General features: G+C 44.1%; 2 protein-coding genes across 2 annotated transcripts; one reads left to right on the top strand and one right to left on the bottom strand.

The window, feature by feature from the left end:
• Positions 1-1544: 1544 nt before the first annotated feature.
• Positions 1545-6942, top strand: CCDC12 (coiled-coil domain containing 12). The gene is made up of 7 exons (XM_078604058.1): positions 1545-1905; positions 4887-4951; positions 5308-5387; positions 5473-5534; positions 5757-5791; positions 5912-5988; positions 6682-6942. Exons 1-7 carry the CDS (start codon positions 1798-1800, stop codon positions 6759-6761), a joined length of 507 nt encoding a protein of 168 aa, XP_078460184.1. The 5' UTR covers positions 1545-1797; the 3' UTR covers positions 6762-6942.
• On the bottom strand, positions 6896-15431 carry CNTD1 (cyclin N-terminal domain containing 1). Its single transcript, XM_078604057.1, has 7 exons — positions 15184-15431; positions 13815-13890; positions 12461-12638; positions 10930-11095; positions 9124-9277; positions 7735-7831; positions 6896-7644 (listed from the first exon to the last, which is right to left on the bottom strand). The coding sequence occupies exons 1-7, from the start codon at positions 15338-15340 to the stop codon at positions 7534-7536; spliced, it is 939 nt and encodes a 312-aa protein (XP_078460183.1). The 5' UTR covers positions 15341-15431; the 3' UTR covers positions 6896-7533.
• Positions 15432-16636: the final 1205 nt, after the last annotated feature.

The raw sequence follows: 16636 nt of genomic DNA, 5'->3' as shown, positions 1-16636 counted from the left end.
GGGGAGGGGCTGGGTCGGGAGGGTGGGGAGGGGTGGGGCTGGGTGGGTGGGGGTGGGGCTGGGTGGGGAGGGGAGGGGCTGGTCACCCCGTGGTGCCCTTATAAAACTCAACGTTTAACTTACGCCGGCTTGTGCCCGCCCTCACAGTCGGGCATATTTGCGGAATACACCACGCCGCCGTTGACCCTGGCCATTGACCGAGCAACCCAACGTTCCTACCAGCTCCCTCCGCAGGAATGTGTTAATATCTGAATCATGTTGCGTATATTTACTAATACTAGCAAGGATATCTGCCTTAATGGCTTTACATTATGTAATACTAATACGCATAATGCCCCAATAGTTGTATTGTATTTCAGTGAATTTTCATGGCATTATTCATGTAAGAATATCCGATTAAGTTGGTTCTCATAACATGATTTTGATTCGCATATCCGTACACATTCTCTCACAACGTTATGTTATCGAGTTCTGATAGGCAACCCCTTACCAATGGCTTTAAATTCTCACGTTGGTCTCTGGAACTTTTGTTTCTTACCTCTGATATGTACGACTCTTCCGAGAAAGTTTTTATACATCGACGAATAATAATGACGGATCTTAACAAATTTATTATTTCAGCCATTGATCTTATCAAGTGTACGATTTATTTTATCTTCGACCTTGGGTTCTTGTCAAATGTATGATTTCTAAACTACCAGCACCGGGAGTACATTGGTATCAATATTTAACAGCATCTGACTCTGGTACTTGTCGAGTGTATGATATCCAAGACCGTCCGATCTGGGTACTTGTCGAGTGTATGATATGTAAAAACGTCCGACCTGCATACTAATCTTGTGTATGATATTGAAAAGCGCCCGACCTGGGTACTTGTCGAGTGTATGATTTGTAAAGAGCACCCGACCCGGGGCGTGACTGGTACCGACGTCACCGCCCCACGCGCGTGGCCGAGTGACGTCATCGTCTGCCGTGCTCAATCCACTGCTCGATAGCGACACGCCAAGCTGCCGCCGCAACCTCCTCTAACTACCCTGCGTACTTATATCCTCGGTGGGCGTGTAATGTCCATGTTGCAATGAGGATGTTTAATTGAGAAATCCGGAGTGCCAAGACTTATCTTTTTATCTGAAGGGCCCTACGCGGGGTGTTTTGGAACTTAATAGCCCCTTTTGCCTATCCACTGCTGGATGAATGCCACTGCACACAATATCGGACATTTGGTTATTACCATAAAGAACTTAGCCTCGCTGTGTCAGTTGTATTAGTGAAGGCATTTGTATAGGAATCGAACACGGGTCGCTGGATTAGTATCGCAGTGCGCGAACCGCTGTGCCACCGCCCCACTGAAGTGAACAACCCCAGTAATAGATAACAAGAACAAGCTGCCGTAAAACTATACTGCAGTAGCTCGTGTGTTAACTATTTTCATCGCCACCGTGTTTGGCGCTCGTTACGGCCGCAAGTCGAGCGCGCTTCTGGCAACTTTTTCCGCGTAGGCCGCGTTGCTAGGCGACGCCAGCTGATAGCGCGCGCTCCCCATTGGTGGAGCGCGCGGTCACGTGGTCACGTGGCTCCATCCACGGCCTCCTCTCAGCCGAAGCGGCGCGGCGGCGGTCCCAACATCCTCGTTACAATTCTCTCTTTTCGCGCGTTTATAACCAAGCGATAGAAACTCGCACGCGTGAGTGTCATCTAAAGTCGGTTGTTCGCGTCGTAAAGAGCGGGGGGCTGTTGTGGGGGCGAGCTCTGAACGCGGGAACAGGTCACGCCGCTGGGTCGCCACGTGTGGCAGGGATGGCGGCGGCAGCAGCTGGTGGTGGTGGCGGTGGCGGCAAGAATCTCCAGGAGAACGCGCTGCAGAGGAAGGAGCGGCTCAAGGCTCTGAGGAGCAAGCAGCTGCAGGTGCAACTTCCATCGCTCCCATCACCTCGTGGCCCCGCAGCAGTCAGCTGTAGAGGTCTCCAGCTGAGCGGTGGTCCATGTTTTCGGCAGGGCCTGCGCTGGGCGGGGGTCGGGTTGGGCCGTGTCCCTTTGGCCCTGCCAAGTTCGCTCTCTATAGTGGCGAATCACTGCTATTGCTATACTGGACAAATGGGATCTAACGTTAGCGTAATAATAAAATAACACCAAAGAAATATTAAATACTCACAAACACAACAGTCGGCAGTTGCAGAACATGCTTGCCAACAAGTAAAGCCGACGTGTTAAATTAAGGACACTCAATTGATTTTGATAACGTTGAAGTGTTGTGTAAAACTAATTATCACTGGCAGAAACTAATTCTAGAATCAGTTTAAATTTAGAGAAATACAAATAAATGTAACCGCTCTGAGAGCGACAGGCTTAGTGTGGCCTGGAATCGTATTAAGTAATACACCATACAAATGTATTCCTTATAAAGGAAACACTTATTAACTGTGAAAATAATCTTATATAATTACAATAAACGCCCCCTCTGATTTCTACACCTGATGGGTTCACAGTGATTTCGTCATCTTGCTCTATTTAAGACCGAAAGCTGGTGGATTGCTTCACTATTCTGGCAAATCGCCCGATGATACTGGATGTAATTACAAGCGAAACGTCGTACTACTCCAATTGTAAATGTTGTGGATTTACTCCAACACACTGCTGGGCTAAAGTAGTAACTAATTGGCGTGTTTACGTGACAAACCTTACTGGCTGTATCGGGTGGTGGAGGGTTACGACACATACGCGATCTAACCCAAAAATGTTTTTTATTATGAACACTGTTATTGATGGCCCCACACACACACACCAGCTATATTGCCCACCACCCTCCTCCATTGGCCCTGGTGCAGATGCACCACCTGCACATTCGATAGCTACGCCACTCGATTTTGTTTTAAGACTTTATAAGCTATTGGTCTGTGTTGTAAGTCTGGGTTTCTGTGCCATTCTTTAGCTATATACGCCAATCTATGTGTTGCTGAAACATTATTTGGATCATGTCCACCTAATGGAGTTAACTGTACTTGGGCAGTTCCGCTGTTTTATAATCCAGTCCCTCCAGAAAAACGCGGAGTTTTTTGGTGATTGTTGCGGGCAAAAATCGTTGATTATGCGGCACGTTTTCTTAAAAAATGCGATGGAATATGCGGGATATTTATGCAATTTTATGCGATTAAATTGCGGGAACTTGCAAAAATTGCGGGAACTTGCAAAAACTGCGGTTTGATGAAAAAGAGAAAAAAAAAGTGATTCCCCCAACACCCTATTCACTAGGCTACTACTTTAATGTAAAGAGTCATTTCTTATTACTTCCTATGATAAGCAAGCAAGCCAAGCATACTACATCACAGAAAGTGCTGGGAATATTTAAGTTCTCATCTTGTTTTATTTCAGACCTTAACAAACAGATGGCTCAAACTTACAAAACATTGAGTCGAACAAGTTCTGTAGCTTTACAAAATGAATATGCTACAACTTCTGTAAAAATGAATAAATAAAATATTAAAAAATAAAATGTGTGCTTCCTGTTTTACAGAGGTAGCTATACAAAACAGACATCTTCTGTTAAAATAAGTGTTTTCAGTGCACAGTAACGTAAGCAATACAGTAACAGTACAGTCTTACAGTAATGTAAATTTACATACTACTAACAAAAAAGTGCAATCTTACAACTGTAAAGTTGCATAAACTCTTCATCATGGTTTCATTGGCATCGCGGGGTTTGCAGCTTTTCAATGATGTCGCGTAATGAGTGATGTCACTTCATAACGTTCCCATGGCAACAGGGGAAATGGCTGCGCTTGTGTGAAGTAAACGCAACATTTTTCAACTTTCTGCTAAGATATATGTGACTTTTTGCAACGAAAATGCGGGGATTATGAAATTATGCAAGCCCGCATATTTTGCGCGCGGAAATCTGCAATTTATGCGGCGAAAGTGCGGCGTATTTGAAAAAACGCGCCCCCCGCATAAATATGCGGACTTTGGCTGATTTTGCGTGGAATCTTGCGATCGCATAATCGCGTTTTTCTGGAGGGACTGATAATCGAACAATAAGAATAAGGTGGCCAGGTGGCTCAGATGGCAGAGCTCTGAGCTGGCACCACCGACAATCAGGGTTTAGTTCCAGGCAGCCTCCTGTGATTCATCCGGGTTCTCAAGTGTAATGAGTTAGTTGATTTTCTCAGCCCCTTTACCAATGATCGCACGTAATAAAACAACGTGCTGTTTTTGCACTTGTCTTTGAGAATTAAAAATGTATCTTTGACTGCCACGCGACGGTTACATATTACTCTTGAGCGGTAGGGCGGTTTGGGAAAGCGCTTCCCCCCGCACTGTGTGGACCAGAGGTCACTTTTGAAGGTAAAGCATCTCGGTTCCGTACTGTAATATCCGATTTCGTCGGCTTGTAAATGTGTACATGTTATGCCCACCGGTTGCAACGCATAACGATTAATAGCAGTATTCATGTTCAGAGCTGTAGTGTCATTCACAGCACTTTTAAAATGAACGAGATGTGTTGTTTAATGACATTGAGATGGATTAGACGATGGCTTGGCTTGACAGAGAGGTGGTGACCAAGTTATATAATTGACGCAAGTGGCCTGTTTTTATGGATTTATAACGAATAAACAAAGTTCTGATTTACTTAAATGTAACAATGATAGGCTGATAAATGGTGGTACTACTATACACACATACCCTTATATCCAGGTGAGATTCCTTGGAGAGAAAAAATATTTTTACAAAAGAGATCTGAGATGCAAATCAGTAGTGTCCAACAATGGTGGTACTACTATACACACATACCCTTATATCTAGGTGAGATTCCTTGGAGGAAAAAAATATTTTTACAATGATCTGGGATGCAAATAAGTATGGTCCAACAATGCATGCATGTGTGTGTGAAGGCCAAAGGACAGGAGGAAGGAGAGCCCGGCGAGAAGAGGTTTGCCGAAGAGGAAACTAAACACAAGTAGGTGGCCGTGCAGTCATACTCAATAGGGATAGCACAGCAGGACATTGCATAAACATATATTGTACTTTACCATGCTTATACGTCTATGCTATCCGTTTTCACCAACTCGCACTGACCGTCATGAGGTGTAGTCAAGTAATCCTCATGACCCGCACAATGTGAGGAGGCCCTCATCCAGCAGTATATTGACAGAAGGGCTGTACATGTACCAACTGTGTATGTCCTGTGGAATGTATAATCACTGTGAATTCATGTGTCATAATATTAATGTGGATATACTTGCAAATATCCACATCATAAATATCACCTTTCAATCATTAATTTCTTTTCTTTTTTATTCATATTTATTTCAGAGAATTAAAACTTCGCAACTATACTCCAGAAGATACAGAGCTGAAAATGCGTCAGCAGCCTCAGGCCAAACCAGCATCAGGTAAGCAGTGTCTCGGATGTTTTGCAGCATATGTTTCTTCCTGTAAACACGATCCCTTTGTGAAACATTCACTGTTATTTTTCAGTTGATGAAAAAGTCCAAGATCAGCTGGAAGCTGGAAAGCCTCAACCAATCATCGAGGAAGTGGTATGGCAGATTAACCATCTTCTTGTTTACCACTCCTTATGTTTTAGACTTTGCCTTGCGTGTATCGCTTCCATGAACTTTCTATGTATTGTAAAATGAAATGTGTAATTTGTCTGGTTGCATGTGTGACTTATATTTGTAACCGCAAAACTAAATTGTAAATCTCTTTGTATAAGCTAAATAATTATAAACAAGTCTTAAGAAAAGTGTATTTTTTGGTAGGATTTGGCCAACCTTGCTCCCAGAAAACCGGACTGGTAAGTAAAGTACCTTTTACCTTCACTTTTTACATTGCAATCAAAGGTATATATATTTTTTTTATATAATATAACGTGGCATATGTGACCTGGATCTAATTGGATATTTGTGCTGCTCAGGGACTTGAAGAGAGATGTTGCCAAGAAGATGGAGAAGCTCGAAAAGCGAACACAGAGGGCCATCGCTGAGCTCATCCGTAGGTCAACAGTGATGACATTGTCAACATTAATCATTTCATCCATAATACAGGTTTTTTTTTGGGTTAGATCGCGTGTACAGCCTTTTCTCAGTCTACTGCTGGATGAGGGCCTCGCCCACACCTTGTTATTCATTGGTCTTAATCGATCATACCTTTCGATTTAAAGTTTTCGTGACTGTCGGGGAGACAGCGTCTGAATGGATTCAGACGCTGTCTCCCCGACAGACCTGGTCTTCACCTGAGGACGGCTGCTTGCGTTGTGGCCGAAACGTCGTGAGAATTATTTTATGTTTATTATTTTATTACTTCCCTTCTACGTGACTTTACCGAAAGAACCAAGAAGATGATCATACCTTGCCACTCTGTTCAGTGAAGCTTTTTGAAGGCAGGATGCATAGTTGCAGGGGGAATACTAGTACATTCCAATGTATTTTTCTGGACTGCCCTGGGCTACCAACAACATAGCCCCGCAGTGCCCTGTAACACCTGTGTGCATTGTGGTTGCCCATAAAAGCACTGTTTAGGCTCAACCACGCTTCTGAGATCCGATGAGGTTGAGCATGTTCAGACTGGTTTTTTCATCGGTGTGGCATTATACAAATTAGCTTTAACGCCTTACCTTCCTCAACAACGTTGTGCATGGAATATCCTGCATATTAATCAGTTTTTTGTCTTGTTCTCTACCACCAGGAGATCGATTGAGGGGACATGAGGAGGAGCTGGCCATGGGTGTTGAAACAGCCACAGGGAATAATTATGACTCAGACTGAGGTGATCAGTGTTAGTTTCCCTTCAAGTACACACAAACGGTGCTTGTCTGTGCAGTATCTTTGCGTGTTTTCACAAGGAATGTACAATAAGTGCTCGTGGGAATGTTAAAACGATAGAATTTTTCACATTTTCCTGTATATATTTTTATTGCTTTTAATAAATACACATGTGGCGGATATACCCAATGGCATTGTCGCATTTAGTGAAGGAATTTTAAACCTCTTAACATGAAAATATCAACAATGAAAAAACAATGGAAGACATTAATGATGAAAACCGGCCTGGTGGCTCAACAGTAGAGTAAGCTGCTCCCAATCATAAAAAGTGCAAGTTCATTACTGATTGAGGATTGACTCAGCTCATCATCCCTCCAGCGTCACTAAAATTAGTACCACTTTGTGGGAAAGTCAACAGTGGTTGTCCTCTGTAAATTCGGCCCTGTCATAGGAATGAGGAATTTCCAATTCTGGCTTGGAGCTCTAAACAGGAGATGAGCACTGCCTCTGCTTATTTGAGCAATAAATCACTGAGTAATGGAACAAATTGGTTCATATGCAGGTGCTAGATGTATTAATATATTTCAGACACATGAGAGGTGGTGGTGGCTTGGAGAGGTGTCCATCTTGCAGTGAATTTGACCATGGTCCGTGGTCATGATGAAGTCTTAAAAATAACAAATATTGCATTGAGAGTGACACACTCGCGCTTCAGACAATGTGAGCCAGTCGGCGAAGATCTGCATCCCCCGTTACAGGTCTTTGAATGCGCGGATTAATTTTGTGCCCCGTCCTCCATCTTCCACACGCACTGAACCAGCACCTTCGCAAAGTTGCTCACGTCCTGCTCCGGAATGCAGGTTGTTCTGCACGCCTGCTCCATCACCTGTTGTGTGCGGAAAAACATTATGAACATGTCTGGCGCTTTCTCCGTTCTGTATCACAACCACGGAATGTTTTTGAGTGGGTTTAATACCTTCTGGCAGATCGGGTAGCAGCAAAAGTATGCAGCAGCCGAGATCACGGAGACCGCCAGCAGCATGAAGTCTCCTTCCACTCTCCAGAAGTTTTCTCTGAATGGAAATGCCAGTTTAGTCTCATTAGGGGTGCCAGCAATGGTTGCCAGTTGTATAGAATAAATATTCGGCATATGGATTGCTTCTTGCACTACTAATATTACCACTAATGTTGATCTGACTTTATTATATTACTATTAATACAATTAACACCGCTGATACTATGGCTTAATACTGGTAGGAACCTCCTGGTTACACCAGCCCACAGGGTATTGTGTCCGTCGTGCAGGGAGGGGCTGGATGGGGAGGGGCTGGGTGGGAGATGGGAGGGGTGGGGCTGGGTGGGGAGGGGCTGGTCACCCCGTGGTGCCCTTATAAAACTCAACGTTTAACCTACTCACGCCGGCTTGTTCCCACCCTCAGTCGGGCATATTTGTGGAATACACCACGCCGCCGTTGACCCTGGCCATTGACCAAGCAACCCAACGTTCCTATCAGCTCCCTCCGCAGGAATGTGTTTACAACTGGGTTGGTGACCTGAATTTTTTTTCAGCAATGGGCACACCATTGGTCGTAGTGCAGTACTTAAAAAAACACATCTGGCCCGGCCCTCAGCTCCCTGGGTTGCGCATGGGCAGTTGGGCAAACTACTGTGGAATTAAAAAGGGATTGAGACGCACTCAAGTAAGAGTTTGGCCTACATGTATTATACAGTAACACGTAGGTTCGTGTGTGTACAAGTTTTAACATGCGAGAAGTGATAGCGAGTTCATGTTGCATATCACCTTGTGAAGAATGTATTCTGTACGCGATGAACTAATTCTGCTCACGTAAACGCAGGTTATCGGTATCCTGCACGCTTACTTTTATCTACATACCCACGTGTGTATCACGGAGATGTGTGTGAATACATTAACATGCCAAATATTCTAAAACAATTACCACTGCTGGTACAAATTTAGTCGAGAACATGGTTTGAACCGCACATGGTAATTAAACTTTGATTATTCTATTAACATTTTTCATACCACTTTGCCTGGTCTCATCACACTTGGATGGGTGACCACCATGCACAAGAGGTGTTTGATTACTGTGGAGACTGTATTGTCAGCTGAGGACAGGAGCAAAATGCATTGTATTGCAGTGCTTCAAAGTCTGCTCCTTGCCTTCAACCAGCACTGACCCCCGCAATCACGCAGTGGAATCACAAGAGCTGTACATGTACAACTATTTGGTGTTTTTCTTATGTAGTCTTTTTAAACCAAGCTCTGGAAATACATTGTAAAAATATCAGATTAATCTGCTAATGGGGAAAGCCACAATGTGTACAAGACGAGTACAAACAAGACCTGTATGTCACATCACTTGGGTCCAACACATCCCCGGTAGAAGTGGCTCGGAGCAGGTAGTCGTACACGGCGGTTCGTATGAGGTAAACCATATCCAGCACCTTCAGGCTGATGCTGTGCAGAGTCTTCACAGGCAAGGTGGGGTCGTTGTGCCCTGCCAATGGCATCACTCAATGAGCTGTGATCTGGGCGATGTTTACATTAAATCATGCTAAACCCGAGGCTTAGGTCCTCGGTTCGCTGACATCCTGAAACCCAACGCCTCCACTCTTCACGATCCTGTGCCATCAGCAGGAGCCCTTCCCAAATAACCCCAACATGCTATGTCCCCAGTCTCGATCAAGCTCCTCATTGGTCGTCTTCCCTTTCATCTCCAAATTTCTGATGTCAATAGAAGGCTCGTTTCGATATTCTTTGCGGTGGCATGCGGCAAATGTGTCCCAGCCATATTATATCGCGGTCTTTTCTGATGATGGATATTAACCATTGGTTTGTTGACGGAATACTTTAATATCAAGCATTTTTATGAAATGTGTAGGATGTCTCGGGCATCTGTGATGAGCTGATTCTAACTTTGCATTATTCGCTGTTATTGGCCAAGCCGCACTGGTGTTTTTATCAGAGGGATATTATTACTTGCGATATATTTTGACAGGTGCTCGCAGTTGGCATGCAAACGTGACTGATCCTACATTCTTACAGCAGGTATGCAAGTACAGTACAGTTGTGTACCTGCGTTGTAGTGTAAAAAGCACCTTTTCCCTCTTGCCAGTGGCCTCAAAATGCTTCACTCTTGTTTTAGTTAATTATTATACGACTGCCCCACAACACTTTCCAAGGAATCTGTGCCTTTGAGTCGCTTTTTGTTGAGAAATAAAGATTCTGATATACGTCCACCAGTTCAATGTAAGCAATTCACAGGGTCACACCAATATATCATACATATGTACATGAACTTCATAACCAGGTGAAAGGCGATATACTAAAGTGTATTATGTAAGGCACGCCTTGGGTGTAATTCAAGCATATGTAGTACTGTACAAACATTTCAGTGCACAAATATTGTATGTAAAAAACGTAACTTCGAAAGGTTACTCAGGAAAATATGAATAAAATGAAAGAATTTCAATCACGTTAAGCTATGCATCATCGTCCACTTCTGAATGAAGGCCTCTCCAAGCTGTTACAATCTCTTTGTCCTGCAGTGTGACAATACATCTATATCCTGCACATGGTCTGGTTTCATCTCACCAGAGTGGATGTCCTCTCAGGCATGTTCTCTTCATTGGCTACTGCTGGTTTATGACTGAGTCTCAATCACCAGCCATCATCCCTTCTCGTGACGGCTCCTGTCTTAGCCGACTTATTTTTCTAAGCAGTCAATGTCATTAATTTGAGTGTATTCTCTAATCTATGTGTTTCTCTATGAAATCTTCAGATTTAAATTTTTTACGTCAAAATTCTACGTTTCTGCTGCATGTCATAGCAGATAATAATGCTTACCTGTCTATCTAAAACTGGCCAGTGGCTCAGCGATAAAATCATGGTTTGGGGTTTATTCAGCCCATTAAGCCTCCTGGGTGGATAACATTTCTACCACTGTGTGAGCAAGTCAACAATGATTGTCCTGTATAAGAGACTGGCTCCTGCCATAAGAACAAGGAAGCTCCACCAATGACGCGCTTGTAATCAGAATATGATCACTGTCTCACTGCTCATTTGGGTGGAAATCACTTAAAATGTATTAATGCATATAATTTACATTGCAAATGTTAAGTATACAGAGCTGCTCATACACATGCTTACCCAGGACCGCGATGATCATGTCCACGTGTGTGAGTGGTGAGGCAGGGTTGATGTAATAATTGAGCGTTTTCAACACGGCCATCTCAGAGGAAAGGATTTTATCCAAGTCAATGATGGACCCAGACATCGCCTGGATCAGCATTTGGGCAGACTTTAGCGTCACCATCTACACAAACACCCACACGAAACTTATTACAATTTTCCCAGTGTTATCCCAGTTGTGCGGTCAAAATGGTAAAATAACACACAGCGTCTACCGAAAGAGAACGCACACTGATGCCTATCTGAATGCAGATTCGCATCATCACCCAGCACAGAAATCCTCTCTAATCAAGACGCTCATACATCGGGCAAAAACAGTCAGATGGTGAAAGTCTAAGGAAAGAGATTAAACATGCCAAAGAAGCACTACGACTGAATGGCTACAATAATGCTCAAATTAACAGAGCATTAAATGTCAAACCAAGCCCCGAACAACAATACTGCTGAAATTGATCAGATTATCAAAACAATTAAAATACCATATATCTCGGCAGTTACTGATACATTAGCCAGTGTTTTGCAAAAGCTAAACAATAAAGTGAGATTTGGTACAGTACATAAAATTCAAAAACTAGTGTCCTGTACTAAAGATGAATTACCGAAGTTATCAACAGAAGGTGTATATCGGATCAATTGCTTACGCGGTAAATTCTATATTGGACAGACGGGACGTAACATTAGCGTAAGACTAAAAGAACACCAAAGGAACATTACATTATCTCAAACACAGCTGTCAGTAGTGGCAGAGCATGCTTGCCAACAAGGACATTCAATTGAATTTGATAACGTTGAAAAACTAATTATTACTGGTCAAGACTAATTAGAGAATCAATCGAAATTGAGAATACAAATAATTTCAACCGCTGTGATAGCTACAGACTCAGCGCAGCCTGGAAGCGTATTATTAAGTAATACACAATACATATTGCAATTCACATTTTTTGGTTCCTTCAGTAAAATCACGTAGATATAAATAATAATAAAAACCACGACATTTTGATCGCAACACAAGCGGTCCTCATCTGGAATCTAACCAAAAACCTGTATTATGAATAGGTTGAAGCCACCAAAGGCACATCCGATTAGCACAGTTCAACATACATACGGATGACCCGTTACATCTCAAAAGCTAAGTAGGCTAAGCTTGTACAATATTTGGATGTGAGAGAAGCATGCATTACAGGTGTTATAGGCTGCTGGAAAACGTGGCCAGCAGAGGTAATTGCAACATTAATTGTACTCCAATTATATGCTCCACATCTGTATGTTTAACTTATTTCGTATAGTACATCGCCAACCGTGCTAATCGGAGGTGCGGTGAGATCTATGCTTTACACATTCACCAATCTATACCGACTAGCATGGCATGAAGTATGATCAAATAAACCCCATGATCAGCACGGTGTGGGAATGCCCTCATCCAGCAATAGATTACCAAGGGCTGCACAAGTACACATAGCCATTGGAGGGCTCGGGGTCACTCTTGCACCTTGTAGTGAGCCATCTGCTTGCTGGCAATCTGCACACATGACACCATGCGCAGCAGCAGCAGCAACTCGCTCTTCAGGTCTGGAAGCCGAGCCTCCCAGTTAATTTCGTCAGAACTTCCCGCCGCTTTCTCCTTCAGCCACTCGTCGCACTGTACCTTGGTCTGCTCTAGTATGTACCTGTAAAGTCAAGGTTTATTTAACCAAGTGAGAACTCAAGAGACCAAAATAGTCTCATTTACAAGTGAACTTGGGCACCTAAAGAAAAAAAACAAATGTACAGCAATGAAGCAAACAAATTAGGGCAAAAACTGTCACGATACATGGACATATTTGGAAGACAAATCAATATTAAATGATATGGTACTTTCCAAGTAGCATAATCAAGTTACAGAAACAAACAGATATAGGGTGGCAGTTGTGCTAATATGTAAATAGACAAGCACTGGCATGGGGGCGGAGAGGGGGCACAATTGAATACTGTCTAGATCAGGGGTCGGCAACCTACGGCTCCGGAGCCGCATGCGGCTCTTTGCGGGCTGCTTCTTGACAATATGTACGTATGTACAGTATGTACTCAGATGCATTGCGGCTCTTGAAATACTGAATTTTGTACCGAATTGGAAAGAAATGGCTCTTCTTGTTATTTTGGTTGCCGACCCCTGGTCTAGATAATGCTATATTCAATTTACCACTTTTTTGGGAAGTCATTTACAGCCCCGTCAATCCACTGCTCAATGAAGGTATCCAGGCCGTCAGTTGTGGGGATTGTTTGAACCATATTTCATCACGCTGGTCAATGCGAGTTGGTAAAGGTGTAGGGGGCACAACTGGTTCACATATCACCACTAATCTTAACCATGGTCAGCAACCAAACTATGTCGCCAGGTTCATAGTGCAGTGCGCTAACCAGTGCCACACCGCTCCACCCCAGGAAATCGTCCGTAGTTGTCAAATGGAGACACTTCCTCCCCCCCCCCCCACGTTAGAAATCTGGAATTTCCACCACCTCGGTGTGAATAGAGATTAACACCACCCTATGCTTGCTTGGGCAGGAAGAAACTAACAGGATGTAAGCACAACTGCTTAGTTTTTGCAGTGTAGTTCTGTTGTTCTTTCGTGTTGTGCTGTATGGCGTGACGTCTGATGTTTCGCATCACTTGCAAGGAGATTTTTCAGGAAATTGAGCCGCTGTCTGCCTCGACTATGAACATCGGCCGTAGTACCGAACACACGGTACGACCCGAAAACGCATCGGAGAGATGTAAACGCACCCACGTCTTTTGACGTGTGGGACTTCCTCCTGCTGAGGAAGTGATGCTGATAACTTTAGTGGTAGGAATACTATACAGGTACCTGTCAAACAGCTCCACTGCCAGGTACTTGACGGAGATGTGCAGCTGCAATTTCTCACAGATGAGAAAGATGGCCTCTGCAGTCAAAAAACAAGATGCGCAGTGTGAGTCGTGTTAAGTTTGCTTGCTGATGTTATTGCTTCTATTGTTGCCAACCTAAATGGAATGAGCGATTTCAGTGAATGGCTATTTACTCCCTCTATGCGTCTGATGTCCAAGAACACACAGGTGCATCCCGTGGTTTGATGGAGTAGAGTAAACATGGTGGGACACATCAGGACACATCATCATCGGCCATGATCTATCATTCTATCCACTGCAGATTGAAGACCTCCATAAGCCATCAGCTGTTGGGTTGGACTTAATCCAGCGGTGGATTGATCATGGCTGATGACGGACAAGGATATGTCTGTGAATATTTTCTCGAACTAAAAAATTAAATCTAAATTGAGCAACAAAAAAATGCATGTGAAGTCTGATTCCAACACGAACATTTTCTTTTTGAGATTGACATACACTACTGCAGTGTTAATGATGGGGTGTTTGGCTAATTTGTTAGAGTTCAAGATTTCATGGCCCAAAGCCCATTGATTTGTAATCCTCTATACGATGGGGGGGGGGGAACTCTTTAGTGTCTTGGGTAATGGGCTAACGCAGCCCACGAGGCTTTAATCTTCGGCAAACTTCACTCCAAGTTTGGTAGTCAAACCCAGCATTCACCGAAACAATCGTTAGCGACGTCGATACGAGCAAAACAAGTCAACAAGCTGACATTATATCACCCTCATAGATCTCGCCCTCGATATATAAAGTATTTTTGTTTACAATTCCTCTCAGAAAGCCTTTCTGGAAGTGCACAATTTTATCAACACTGGTTCAATACAAGCAAGTCCAGGTCTTATAGTTGGCGGTAAGGGTGAACAACACTTGTTATATCTAGACATGAAGGAGATACATAGTATGCTTGTTAATTCCATCATCATAACGCAGTGCTTTAACCACCAACGTGGAGGCATCAGTAATGACGGCCCCTGTCAATCTACTGCCGGACTGTCTCAAGGCACACGGGGATTTAGACGAAACCAGGTGGACAGAACGTGTGAAGTTTAACAGGGGTCTTTGTACCTCATGAATCCCAAGTAAGGTTGGGTTTCTCACGGGAATTCACGGTAAAACACGACCACCGTGCTCATGTTAATGGGCCAAATCACGGGAAAGGTAAAGAATGACGGCTGCACATGCACACACAACCACGTGAGGTATTTGGTGGCAACAATTAGGAGGAAACGACATTTATCCGCAATATAAAATGCACGTTGATGTATGTTGTTAGTGGCGGTGTGGCCGAAAATTATGAAAATGTGGCTGACCGGCCACTGTTTCCCGCCCGAAGGCCCCTTCACACGGTTCCCGCGGCCGGCTGGGTTGCCACGTCTCAATGGCCAGGGAGTTGAGCATCTCCTCCAGCATTGCCGGGGTCACACCGCCAAACACCGTCTCGCCCGGCAGCGTCTGTGCGTGAGCCATGGCCCGTAGCTCGCGGCGTTGGACTCGAAGCCGACGGCGTCTCCAGAGTTCGTGATCGCCTCAGCGGCGCGCGCCCTCACGCCGTCACTCGGCGGCGTTTTCCCGCCAAATCGGTGGCGGTTGGCGGGCGGTTGGCAGGGGCGCGCGCTCATTGGTTCCACGCGTTCCCGCCTCCTTAATGACGGCGGCGGGAACGCGCGCGAGCTCTGATTGGCCGAGCCGCACGTGCGCGCGCGCGGGCGCCGCTTGACGCCCTCGCCTGACCCTCAACGCCTTCGTCAATTTCACCGTTGAGCCCCTTCAAAGGAAAGCAAAATTAATATTTGGAGTTAACATGTAGGCTTTCATAATATAGGTTATTTATAAATGTGTCGTAACCCTCCACCACCCGACACGGCCAAACAGTAAAAAATGTGTCACGTTTTTCAAAGGACAAAATAATTCACTTCTGATTGTTTGGCCGTGTCGGGTGTTGGAGGGTTACGACACATTTATAAACAACTTGATCTGACCCAAAAACCTATATTATGAATAATATTGGTCGCGAAAGCCTACGTGTTACGTATTTTTCTTATTATTTCCCTTCTACATGACATTACGGAAAGAACCAAGAATATCAATCTCTGCAGTCACGAAAGCTTTAAATCAAAATTTAAGACAATACTTGTTTGTGAAGAGGTGAAGGTTTATTGTGAACGGCTGAAATATGCCTTTGGGGCCGTCCATAAATGACGTCACGCGATTTTGGACGATTTTTGACCCCCCACCCCCTAGTCACACGGCGTCACAAAAAGTCAGACCCCCCCCCCCCTCAAATATGACGTCACAAAGCTCTGCCCCCCCCCCCAATACCATATTTCCATTTTGAAAATGAAACATGCTTCAAATCGCTTTAAACTATTGTCATTGTAGTGCGTATTAAATGTGGCGCTGCACTCTGATGTTGTAGGAGAAAACATTTATTAAAAAGTCTATTTAATTAAGTAGAACGTGTTGTCTATATTTATTTAAAGTTGCGCATTTTGATGTGACGTCACATTTCTCACCCCCCCCCCCCCCCTCGGTGCGTTACGTCATTTATGGACGGCCCCTAGGTGCCCCCGTAATTCCCGTACCCACTAACCCCCCTCCCCATCCCTATTCACCGTAAGCTACCCTCGTACCATGCATAACCCTTGTAAAAGCACCTTGGACAAAGGCGCTTTATAAATAGACGATAACAAATAATAAATTCAAATCAAGATCGATAACTAATAGACTGACGAGTGGAATTTATTTGATCGATTCAGCTGCTTA

The sequence above is a fragment of the Lampetra planeri genome, chromosome 21 (genome assembly GCF_965212315.1).
Source record: "Lampetra planeri chromosome 21, kcLamPlan1.2.h2, whole genome shotgun sequence".
Classification (NCBI taxonomy): domain Eukaryota; kingdom Metazoa; phylum Chordata; class Hyperoartia; order Petromyzontiformes; family Petromyzontidae; genus Lampetra; species Lampetra planeri.
The sequence above is the reverse complement of the archived record's forward strand: the minus strand, read 5'-3'. Positions and strand labels throughout refer to the sequence as shown.

Bases quoted from the DNA above. Each gene is read 5' to 3' on its own strand.
- CCDC12 (XM_078604058.1), top strand. From the start codon at position 1,798: ATGGCGGCGGCAGCAGCTGGTGGTGGTGGCGGTGGCGGCAAGAATCTC. The intron at 5,792-5,911 runs GTAAGTAAAGTA...TGTGCTGCTCAG, and splicing joins GCTCCCAGAAAACCGGACTG to GGACTTGAAGAGAGATGTTG. The intron at 5,989-6,681 runs GTAGGTCAACAG...CTCTACCACCAG, and splicing joins GGCCATCGCTGAGCTCATCC to GAGATCGATTGAGGGGACAT.
- CNTD1 (XM_078604057.1), bottom strand. From the start codon at position 15,340: ATGGCTCACGCACAGACGCTGCCGGGCGAGACGGTGTTTGGCGGTGTG. The intron at 12,639-13,814 runs GTACCTGTATAG...TTGACTTTACAG, and splicing joins GCAGTGGAGCTGTTTGACAG to GTACATACTAGAGCAGACCA. The intron at 11,096-12,460 runs GTGCAAGAGTGA...GTGTTTGTGTAG, and splicing joins AGCAGATGGCTCACTACAAG to ATGGTGACGCTAAAGTCTGC.